This window comes from Sceloporus undulatus, chromosome 2, assembly GCF_019175285.1.
Source record: "Sceloporus undulatus isolate JIND9_A2432 ecotype Alabama chromosome 2, SceUnd_v1.1, whole genome shotgun sequence".
NCBI lineage: Eukaryota > Metazoa > Chordata > Lepidosauria > Squamata > Phrynosomatidae > Sceloporus > Sceloporus undulatus.
Genome location: NC_056523.1, coordinates 138,561,651 through 138,574,361, shown reverse-complemented (window position 1 = coordinate 138,574,361; position 12,711 = coordinate 138,561,651). Strand labels below are relative to the sequence as shown.

At 41.5% G+C, this 12,711-nt stretch overlaps 1 protein-coding gene across 1 annotated transcript in view; it reads left to right on the top strand.

The window, feature by feature from the left end:
• The window catches only part of MYO15B (myosin XVB), a 123,103-nt gene that overhangs the window by 46,162 nt on the left and 64,230 nt on the right, over nt 1-12,711 (top strand). The window contains exons 20-21 of the mRNA XM_042447553.1: nt 5,774-5,848; nt 10,849-10,906. Of these exons, the coding sequence (XP_042303487.1) occupies nt 5,774-5,848; nt 10,849-10,906 (133 nt within the window). The remainder of the gene's footprint in view (nt 1-5,773; nt 5,849-10,848; nt 10,907-12,711) is intronic.

Sequence of the window (12,711 nt, the reverse complement as noted above, 5' to 3'; positions counted from 1 at the left end):
ACATGTCACAAACCATCCTGGGCATAAAATACTGTTTGAAAACACTGAAATTCCAGACCATGCCAACCACTACCATCAGGATGCACAGGAAAGCCATTGAAATCCACAAACATCTGGATAATTTCAACCAGAAAGAAGAAACCCTTAAAAGTGAACAAAATTTGGTTACCAGTCCTGAGGAATAGCAAAATAAGGACTCAGCAAATGCAAATGGGAAACTACAGTGGTACCCCGGGATACGAAAGCACCGCCTTACGAAATTTCCGGGTTACGAAAAAAATCAATAGGAAAAAACTGTTCCGGGTTACCAAGGTTATTTCGGGTTACGAAAAATTTTTTGGTGCTTTTCGGCGCTATTTCGCACGAAATCGCAGCTTTTCCCCATTAGCGCCTATGGCTTTTTCGGCTTACGAAGGATTTCGGGTTACGAACGCGGCGGCGGAACGAATTATTTTCGTAACCCGGGGTACCACTGTATTCAGTGTCAGGGGCTTTCCCAGCAGATAATGATCACCAGTTAGCAGACATTAATCCTCTTTTGCATTAGCCTCCCAGCCTGAGGCCGGCCATCAGCACAGAACAATACATATGCAAATCACTCCTGCATTCCCAGGCTCACACAGTGTGTGTGTGTGTGTGTGTGTGTGTGTGTGTGTGTGTATACACATACACATACATACCCACTTTCTCCAGGCAAGCATTCTCTGAAGATGCCAGCCAAAGATGCTGGTGAAATGTCAGGAAGAAACTCTTCTAGAACATGGCCACATAGCCTGAAAAACCCACAAAAAACTATGGATGCCGGCCATGAAAGCCTTTGACTTCACACTGAATTAATTACATGAATAGATCCTACATCTGTGCAAACTGTGAGTTGAGTTAGGATCTCTCAAAAAATCAGGATTGAAGAATGCACAGACAAACCACCATGGGTACAGTGTGTGTGTGTGTGTGTGTGTGTGAGAGAGAGAGAGAGAGAGAGAGACGGGGGGGATCATTCTTTCATGGCCCCTATTCATTTATGGTGATCCCATGAATTTCATAGCGTTTTCTTAGGCTAGAGATATTCAGAGGTGGTTTTATCAGTTCCTTCCTCTGAAATAGTCACCCCTCCTTCCTTGCATGGCACTTGAGGTCTGAGGTCTTCAATATTCATGGAGGAGCAACCTCTGTAATATTCAATGCGGCTTGTCCCTGCTGCATGCAGCCTGCACCCCATTCAGGCTTATGGGGCTTGAATATTGGTGAGTCTCCTTTTACATGGGGGGGGGGGGGGGTCCGGAATGGATCCCCGTGAAAACAGAGGCCAAATGTTTAGCCTACAGCACCTTGTATTCCTTGGTGGTTTTCCATCCAAGTATTAACAAGGGCAGACCCTGCTTAACTTCCAAGATCAGCTAGGATCTGGTGCCTTTAGGTTATTTAGGCTGGTAAATATGTACATGCCTAGAATGCATGTAGAATGTAGAGATTGGCTGGCTCATCTATCAGAGATGGACAGTAGTTGATTTTCTATGCAGGCAGAAGGGGGTCTTCCCTGAGAATAAAATTAATAATAATAAAATTTATTTATATACCACTCCTCTACAAAATGAAATCAGGGCGGCTTACAAAGATTAAAAAATATACAATCCAAAACCCTCAATCCCCCCCTTAAAATACAATTAAACAATGTAAGAATTGAAACATACTTAAAAACAATACAATAAACAATAGATTGTGAATGTGGTGAGGGAACACTTTCTTGGGAAACAAATCAGCACAAAACATGAGCGTTTGGGGCTGGCAGGGGGTATTAATGCCAGAATTCATCTAGTTTGATTTCTTGTGTGACGAGTTTTTGGCATGAAAGAGAAATCCTCATGCAGGTTCCACTCGGAGTCAGCTGTGGGAACAATGATATTGACTCATTTGTCATTTGTGTAAACTATGCCATGCAGCTCTTCGAATGAATGAATTGCAGTTCTGAGTAGCGCTGTGAAGTGAAAAACATCCCAGGCCCAAAGTTGTTAGGACAAAAAATTGAAATCTAGGGCTGTCTCTTGGTTAGCTGCTCCTGGTGATGTCATTTAGCATTATGTGTTAAACATCAGCTATGGTTACTCAGAGCGTGCCATTCAAATAAAAAACAAGAAGACTACCATAGAAGAAAACGTTTCTCTGGCTGGAAATTAGGTTCTCCAGGCTCTGCACTATGCAGAAAAAAAGCCAATTTTTTGCTATTTTTAATATTGTCAGAAGCATTGATTTTAACAATACATGGGAGTTGTAGTCTTACCAAATATTTTGTTTAAAGCAAATAGATCATCTTCCATGTACTTGATTTAACTGATTGCTCCTGTTTATAGTGCCCCTCACTGGCCACATTTTCATCTCTTCTTCTTTTTTACAGCCAGTTTGTGGAATCCTTCCTTTCCCCTCAAAATAACCACAATCATGCTATTAATAGTAACCAAATATTTGGAGAAATTTTGATTATGATGGCAGTAGGGGTAGTGATTATGATGATAGACCAACAGAGCAACAATCTCTGTTCATGTCTATTCAGGGGGAGAAAAGCCCGACCGAGTTGGAACATCCAACTTTAGAAGAAGTACATGGCGAGAAGAGAAAGGAAGATGATGAGTGAAGAAAAAAAGGAGATGTGAGGAGGAAAAAAAGGTGAAGAAAAAGAAAGGGGAATAGGGAAGGACTGAAAACACAAATGAGGCAAGGAGAATTGGGGATCAAGAGAAAGAGAAAGAAGATGAAAGAAGAGTGGAACAGGGAAGGAGGAAAAAGATATACTGCAACTGGAAAATGGAGGAAAAAAGAAAGGAGGAAGAAAAGATATTTAGCCAGGAATTGTAGACTGGACTGGGGAGAAGGGGAAAGAGGTTGAGACAAAGGGGGCGTTCCCACTTGGCAGATAAAACGGATTATATTGTCATGATTCTGATTTGGATTATGTTCCGGGAATAATTTGAATGTTTTCCATCGTTTCCATTACGAAAAGGGGCAAATTACCCCAATTCATTTAGACCCTGTTTTCGTTCCCATTTATTTTAAATCGCTTTATTTTAAAGTGGATTAATTTGCTCACTGTTCCCATTTGTGTTCGCAAGCTGTCAATCAAGCACCTAGTCTTCAGACGTCACAAGTCTTGGGGGGGGGAGGTTTGGGGCAGCCAATGGAAATCGGCTGCATCTGAGGCTCTTCTGTTGTGTCTCCCCAGACTAGAAGGAGCCTCTATTCGTCCTCTTCTGTGTCTCTCCATATTAACTGCCATAACTCAGTGCTAGGGAATCCTGGGAATGGTAGTTTATTATGGCACCAGCACTCTCTGGCAGAGGAGGATAAATGTCTCACAAACACAACAGTTCCCATAATTCCTTAGTACTGAGCCAGGGCAGGTTAAGGGGTCTCAAACTGTATTATTTCTACAGTGGGTTTGGAACTACAGATGAGTTTTTTTCATAAATTAAAAAAGTTGTTACTTTATAATTTACAGTACTTTAGAAATACACACACACACACACACAAATATACATTCATATGTGTATATATACGTGCATTCACACACACACACACAAATATGTTTGTGTGTATATACCTATATGTTTGTGTGTGTATATATATATATATTTTCAAACTCACATGCATATATATATGTATATATATATGCATGTGAGTGTTTGAATATTCATATATAAACATATGTGTGTGTATAAACATTATCTATCTGTCTATCTATCTATCTATCTATCTATCTATCTATCTATCTAGTGTGTGTGCGTGTGTGTTTGCCAAATCAGATCAAGGAGGAGAAGGTAGTGGGGTTCAGTGGGTAGAGACTATGCATCCAAAGCTCAGGCTTGGCAAATCGGATCAAGGAGGAGAAGGCAGCGGGGTTCAGTGGGGAGAGACTCTTTGGGGAAGAGAGAAGAGAAGGCTCGATCCTCTCCACAGATCCCTGGGCGTCCAGGCTCTCCTGTGTCTTCCCATAGTTCCTCTGGAAGGAGCTTCCATTCCCCCAAATCCCTTTGCCTCCCCCATTGCTCTCTGGGCTGTCTGGGGGACGATCAAGCAGGCATGTACTGCAAATTCCATCTGCTGCTCAGGTGCTCAGGCCGAGGTGAAAAAAGAATAGTTAAAAATGGTGTTCAATGGCTCTCCTCACACATCGGTCTATGAATGAGGAGCAGAGGGGAGGTTGCAATCCACTGGGGTAAAGGCTATGCAAATGAAAGAAAATGGTGCTGGCGATGCAGAAAGAGAACAAAGAGGGTGACACCCCCAGGCCAGCCCCTTGAGCCCTGCTGCTCCCATCTCCAGGCTCCCGAATCAGACGCCCCTTTGTTCCCATTCGGATACTGCGAATCAGACCCCGGGAGCAAAAATAATTCGCTTTAAAACCTACTGTTTTTTAAAACCGCTTTATAGGCATATAATTCGAATTATTCGAGATAATCCGATTCAGATTCGAATCTCTATGGGAACGATTCCGGGGCAATGCAGATCTAATTCAGGCTTGAGTGGAAATGATACCCCCTACAGTTGCATCATGATCCGCTTTACAGGCGATTGGGAACACTCCCAAAGACAGAGAGAGGATGAGAGAGATTGAGAAGAGAATGGAAATCTAATTGTGGAGGAGATTAAGAGGAAAAGAAAGGGAGAAGAGAAGAAGAGAGTCTAGGTGGAGTTGCAGGGATGAAAAGGAGAAAGCATGAAAGAGAGAAAAACAGAAGAGAAGGAGAATGGTTAGCTAGGAGTTATGAGGAAGGGAGAAGGAGACCCAGGGAGAATTTACAGCAAGCAGCCTGCACTAATGGGGCCTTGGAGAATGTGGGTGTTTGAGGTTTTGTCTTTTATAACTGTTAGCATTGACATTTATTTACAAGGCACTGATCTTGCCTTGAGAAAAACAGCATACATTGGTTTCTGAGATAGCTGTTTACCAGCCCCTAGCAGCCAGATTTAAAAAAAAAAACAGTTACCTTTCTGTGGAGTAGGAGTCTCTGTTGACTCCTGTTGATTTTGCTTCTGTTCTGAGTTTTCCCAGCACTTATAGTAGAGGCTTGTAACGCTAAACCTGTGTTTGGAAATTGAATGTGAGTGTATAAAGGGGAGAACATATGTGTGCATGGTGTGTGTGCATCTGTGCATGCATGCACATACTGTATGCACATGCTTGCTCCACTGCTGACATTTGATGAAGTCCTTGCAACTGAAAAGATTATACACTTTTGTTGTACAGTATTCATCTCTATAGTTTTGAACTTTTCAGCTTGTCTGTTGAGCTGCCAAACTGCCCCAGTGGCCCAGCCCCATATCCTCACATGCAGAGGACAAGAATATGCCTCAGTTTTCATTTGTGAGATGTTGAAGGTGTGCTGGCTGGGAGATACAAATTTAGGTGACATTTCCAAGTCCTAGAAAGATCATCTTAAAAGATAAGTGCTCATGCCCAAAACCATCTTTACAAACAGCCCCACACACTCCTATGCATATGAAAGATATGTCTGATTTTATTTTGCTTGTGTACATATACCAAAGGAGAGTCACACCTTCAAATTAGAAGAACGTGCTGTTGTCCTTTAGACTGTATTTGCATATGGTGAACATATTTACATGATTTTTCACAAACCAAGTTTTAAGATCTCCTTTTCACAGGGCTGTGATATTTGGAGGGCGGGAGGAGCATGGCCAACCAGCTCTGGATGCAGTCCTTCAGTTAACCCACCTTCCATTCCTCTGTGATTTCTTCCCTCATTTCCTTTTTTGATAACAGAGGCGTGAGGACAACTGGCAGAGAAACGAGTCACTGGTCAAAGGTGCTGAGGAGAACAGGAGATACCTCAAAATGGTATGTCATGTCAATAAAAGATGGGGTATTATGTGGCAAAGCCAAAACGAATTTTGATCTTTCATGCATGACAGAATGAGAATACAGAGAATAATTTTCAATGAGACTGGCTGGGCTTTGTGGATCTGAATTGTTTTTTGTTGTTTTTTAGCAAGACTTCAAAGTTTGTGAGTACTTTAAAAGGGTAAAATAAGCTGAACTTCCTTTCCAGTGACAAAAGCTACTAATTTTTTGTTTCCATTTAATTCCATTTCCCCAGGTAATTTTGAGAAACAGCCACAATGCTGAAATCCACTTGTGATTTTAGAGTTTTCCTGCAAACTGCACTATGTGTACTTGTACAAACAAACATGAGAACTAGCTTTCAGGGTCAACCTCAGTAGCCTGTTGTCTTGACCAGAATGGCTAAAATTAGATGTTGCTGTTGTTGCTGTGTGCTTTCAAGTCATTTCCTACTTATGGCAACCCTATCACAAGGTTTTCGGGATACTGCATGCTAATATAATTTTTGACAAAGCAGCCTGTTTACCATCAGACTTTGGGACTAACAGTCTGTGGATGTGCTCTAGCATAGAAATATGGCTTGGTTGCATATTGGGAAAGAACTTGCTTTCCAATACAGTGTTCTGTTTCTAAACATTAAGGCAACTTACAAGGACCATCCTCTAATGCCTGTCCTGTGAAATTGGTATTTAGAGGGCAAACACTGGTTCTGCATACAGACATTCCATTTTGCTGTCATCACACTAGCAGCTTGTGATAAACAGGTAGCAGAAAAATCTCAGCACATACCATAAAAACACAAAACAGAAAATCCAAATGATGGAAAGAAATATAGGATGCATCCTCGCTGTGGAAATAATTCAGTTTGACACCACATTAATTGCCATGGCTTAATGCTATGGGAGTCTGGGAAATGCAGTTTGTTGTGGCACCAGAGCTCTGACAGAGAAGGCTAAATGTCTTACAAAACTACCATTCCCAGAATTCCATAGCACTGAGCCATGGCATTTAAAGTGGTATCAGACTGGATTATTTCTACAATGCAGATGCAGCCATAATCTCAATGTGCAAACTGCTGAGTGGGCATTGATCTGGAGTTACCCCTTGTAATGGGCATTACAGCTTCCCCTCTCCAGTATTGGAGTTCACATTATTCATGATTCTGCTCCTCCCCACAAAATCCTACGCAGCAGAGTGATTATTTCTGTACAGCAACCTACCCCTGAATCTATTGTGTGTGCATTGGATATCATATTATCTTTGAAATGATAATCAAAGGGATCTTTTAATAGTGTGCTGCACTGTATTTATTCCTTGTCTTTTAATAGAAATGTTGAAGTTGTTTTTAATTCTATAGATAGGTTAATTATATTCTCTCTCTCTCTCTCTGTCTCTCTCTCCAAAATATGTTCTTATCAACATATTTGTTTGTTTTGGGGCAGGGAGCCACTGGATTCCTAGTTCTAGGAGAAAGGGCAAGCAAAACATAAAATAAATTAATAAAGTAAATTTCACAAATGTTAAAAAAAATGTAAGGCATACACAATCAGACTTTATCCAAAGAAGGTCTAAGAATCAAGAGCTTGGACAGTTACAGTACCTTTAAGAGGATTAAACAGAATGCTATACAAAAGAGCCACCCGTAGCTGTGCAGTGGTGGAAGGATGGGACCTAGAGCATCATCCTACTGTTCTTCACCTAAGATTGGGTATCAGCATATCATTGTCTGGAATCCTGTGGGTGATGAATGCACAGATAGCTTGGAATTTCATGCCAACATGGGGTTTCTTTTAACATTGTGCAAGGACTCATTCAGTCATCCCTCACACCACATTCAAACACCTCCCACAGCCCCCAAGTACTGCCACAACCACTTATTGACCAGAGGGGAGGGAGTGGGAAGGTGACCAGGAAGGTGACCAGTAATTCTGCAGTCATGGCAAAAGAAAGGATGTTAGCCGATTGGATTTCTATTGGGGCTCATGCTCTGATGTGACTACTCAGACACTCTCATAACTTCTAAAAGAAACTTTCCAAAGCCTGCCATAAAGCAAATCTTCATGAATCATCACTCAGAATGGTTCTACTTTCAAATTTCTGATGGTCATTTCCTCCTTCATCTTCCAATTAGATGTGCAGCTGTTGTCACAACCTGGTTGAATAGGTGCCCATTGTGTTGTACTTCAAGACTTGCTGATTTAGATGGTTGCATTATTTTGTTTCCTCTTGGAGGAATCATTATAAATTGAAAAACAAGAAAAAGTATAGAATCTGCACTTCAGATTATACAGTAACATCATAAAAGGGCAGAGCTCTTCACTGCCTTGTTACAGCTGTCCTTGTACCCTGAACTGACTTTTCAACAGCTTGATAATGATTCTGGTATTTTATGGGTCTACAAGAGTCATGAATGCTGACATACCAATCTCAGCCACCAATGGTACTGTAGACACAGTGTGACAGCAATCCAGTGCTATATAAGCCCCTGCGCTGTTTTGTTCTTGTTGTTTTCCTTCAAGTCATTTCCAACTTATGGTGATTCTAAGAGCATGCTACCACAGGGTTTTCTCCACAAGATTTGTTCAGAAGAGATTTGCCTTTACCTTCCTCTAAGGCTGAGACTTTGTCAAAGGTCCTCCAGTGAGTTTCCCTGGCCAGCCAGGGATTTGAATCTTATGGTGCATCTACACTACAGAAATAATACACTTTGACACCACTTTTACTGCTATGACTCCATTATACAGAGAATCCTGGCATTTGTAGTTTTGTGAGGCACCAGCACTCTTTGTCAGAGGAAACGAAAGACCTTACAAAGCTACAAACCCCAGGATTCCGTAGAATGGAGTTAGACATTTAAAGTGATGTAAAACTGCATTACTTTTACAGCATAGATGTGCCGCTGATCTCTCAGAATGCTCATCCAACACTCCGAGCACCTTACCATGCCGGCTCTTTCCTAGTGCTGTAATCATGCTAATATTGTCAACAGAACAAGCTGTAGCACAGGCTGCTCACCTAACCATCCATTGTATACTGATTGCGAAAAGATGGTTTAAGATAAACAACTGTCTGCTTTGTGGATAGACTTAAACACAGCCTCTCATGACAGCTTATTTCTTCTAAGGGATGCTGGCTCAGCATAATCACTTGAAATGCCAGCTTCTCAACAAAGGTAGATCCACTAAAATGAATAGGACTTGTTAGTTACCAATGCATGCATTGTGAAATGAAATAATCAGATCAGGTAAGCCTTGCATAAGTAAACAAAAACACTGAGTCTTCTACAGATCACTTGAAAGCTTCTTCCAAAACGAATCCAGAAATCATTTTTTTCTTTCACCAGCCTCTGCTTATGTTACAATTTCTAGTTCGGTGGCCAAACTTATAGCTCTCTTATTTTTTTTACAACTGTGTGAGGGAGGAGGAGATAAGCTGGTGAGCCAGGCTAATTCACTTCCCCCCCAGTTCTCTTTCTGTTTTGCTGTTCTGTCATGCTCAGTAAGGGATTCTAGAAGGAGTTGCTGTTACCTTGCCTGTTGTAAGCAAGCACAGATAACTAAGGTCTGCAGCAGGAAAACCCCCGCTGCCACATAGCCTGCTTCCAAGGTGGGCCAGATACCCATGGACAGACCACATGGTGTGGCATCAAGCTACACTGCTGGGTTATTTTTATTTTTGTTGCCTCCCCACCATACATGTACACTGTCACACAAACACACCACCAACTACTCCCATGCCCTCCCAGACGCCATTCCATTGGATGGCCACTCTTTTGATTGGTCACACATTCACATGTGCAATGCTCCACTTGTACAGAGCATTGGTACATCAATGTACAAGTGATACATTGGCAAAGCACAACAACAACAACAACAACAATAATTATTATTATTTATGTATTAGTATCCCGCCTCTCCCTTTTGAGGATCGAGGAGGATAACTGCAAGAATTAAAACAAATACAATCATGGAGGCTCCTTACAGCTCCCCTTCACCCACGCGCCTCCCCCCCCCATTGTACTGTCTGGTTTGTGCATGTTGTAATTACATTCATTGAAGTTGTTGCACTTTTTTCTTTTTCTTTTGGTTTGCCATAGCCCCTGCACTGACACCAGCCTATTTATATGCAGTCATGAAGATGCACATTTTCCTAACTAAACTGGAGTATCCCAGCTTCTTTTTGCTCTGGTTTTTAGCACAGCTTCATTTAGGTTTCCTCCAACTTTGGAAGTGTGTGCCATATAAGTGCCTCACCTTTAAAGCGGCTGGGAAACACTTTATTTTGCCCAACTGTTTCACCCCCTATGGCAAGATTGGCTGTGAAGCATCTTATTCTTTCCCAGTTCAAGCTTTATTGAGATGCTGTTACAACCCAGCAACTGAGAGTCTGTGTTTCTCGGTCCTTTACCAGCCTCCCAGTTCAAGTGCTGTTTCAAAAAACAATCAAACTTCCAGCTAGGCAGAGGACAAAAAAGAAAAGAGGGTGGGTGGGTGAATAGAAAAAGACGTTGTAAGAAGAAACATCTTTGTCAGAGGCATTTAACAGCTGTTGGTCATACATAGTAATCTAGCTCTCATTCAGTTCTTTGCATCATCCAAAACAAATGTTATACAATTTTGTTTTCTCCCATTCATCCCTAATTCTCTTTGCTAGTGCTGTTGCTTCATATTTTTCAGATGCCTCCCATCCTTCCCTTATGTTTTTTTTTCCTACTGTAAATTGGATTGTTTCAGATTAATCAGGATGGGTACTTCATTATTCAGTTTCTTTTTTCTTATGTTGTTGTGTTAAAATTCCATGTGTGATGACATTGTGATGCTTATGATGATCATATTATACAATTATATATGTTTGCTATGATATGGTATGCATAGGTTTTTTAAAAATAAAATAAAATTAATCCTACATTTTGCTTTGTGGGGGCAGACAAGAAAGGCAGCAGTTAAATGAACCGCACCTTTGTTCTTAAGGCTGATGGGTGAATCTTTTCTCTTTAGGATGTTCGAAGGCTGGAAATCCCTGCTGAGCTTGCAGCTCTGCTTCGTTTGGCTGATGGTATTATTGTTATTATTATTATTATACTTTTTTATATAGTACTGTAGATTTGCACAGCGCTGTACATACAGTCAATAAAATCAATAAAAATGAAACCTGCCAAAGGCATACATTCTACAGGATAATAACAAAATACATATAAAACAATAGATAATAATACAAGATAGAATTAGATAAAATAAGCAGGCACATCAAATATCTAATATCAAGTCAAATATGAGATAACAATCAGAAAAACAATCACACAATGCCTGGGAACGCTTCCCAGAACAATATAGTCTTCAACTCAGTTTTGAAACTGGTTAAAGAAGTGATGAGCCGTGCTCATGGTCATAAATAAAGTACCTTGAACCTAAGCATGTATTTTGCTTCAGCCAATATTCTTGACCTGGGAGAGCCATGGGGAGAGGGGTGGGTTACTTCAGGCCCTGGGACACACTCCAGTTTTTCCTAGTCCTTGTTCCCACTGTATTTAAATTGAGATCAGGATCTGGGTTAAATGGGCATGGTTCCCACTAAATCTGATATTAGAAATTGATTCAGAAAGGGGGGGCCATGCTTTTTGACCATTTTTGACCATTGAACACACGTGAACGAGACATTGGGAAAATGGGGGGTTTTGGGGGCTGAATCGATTTATTTAGAAATAAATTGATTCAGCCCAAGTGGGAACCAGGCGGATTTGAATTGGATTCGAATCTGCCCTGGTTTTCACTGGCAGCCTGGCTCGGGGGAGAGGGGGGCAGCTGCCATGGCATGGCCTCTCCTGGCCCCAAAATCCCCAACCCAGCCTCCTTACTGGCTTCTTTGGCCACTAACCAGCTTCCCTGTGCCTTTTTAAAAATTTCCCGTGGCCAGGAAGGCTGGAAAGAGGTTGCAGAGAAGCCAGAAGCCTTGCAACCTCCTTCCTGGCTTTCTCTCGGCTTCTCTGCGACCTCTTTCCTGTTCCCCGGCCATGGGAAATTTAAAAAAAGGCCACAGGGAACCTGGTCAGTGGCCAAAGAAGCCAGTAAGGAGGCTGGGTCAGGGATTGGGGGCCCGGAGAGGCCAGAGAGGGGCCGGGCAACCAAGCTGATCCTCACCACTTGCCAATTCCTGAACCAATTCCTGAAACCAGTGCAAACATAGTAGGATCTATGTTTTTTCAGAACTGGTTTCAGGAATCAGTTCAGGAAATGGATTTTCCAGTAAGTGGGAATGGGCCCTTGATGTTTTCTAATGATCCTTCCTTCATCAAGTGGATCCAGTTCTGGCATCTCACATATTTTAGCAACAAATCTTCAGCTGTTGGTGTCACCTCATTCTTCCACATTTTTGTGTAGAGTATCCTTGCAGCAGTAAAAAAGAATTCTACATCCTCCCCATGCAATTTATCATCAGTCATGCCTAACAAAAATACTTCTGGTTCCAATGGGATATTAATAATTAAAAACTCAACTATTATTTTATGAACTGATAACCAATATTTCTTAGCGTTAGTGCACATCACATATGATAGAAAGTTCTTGGTTCTTGGGAGCTTTTCCAACAATTACTTTTCAATTTTTGTATACATTTTAGCCAATTTATGTGGTGGTAATTTACATGGGGATGTGGTCACTTAGTGGTTAAGACACCAGTTGTAATGATTGGGAGATTGGAAGGTTGGCAGTTTGAGGCCTGAGTACTGCATGATGTGGTGAGCTCCTGTCACCAGTCCCAGCTTCTTACAACCTAGCAATTCGAAAGCATGGAAATGCAAGTAGATAAATGGGTACCACTTCGGTGGGAAGGTAACAGCATTACCAATGCTTGCTCTTCGGCTT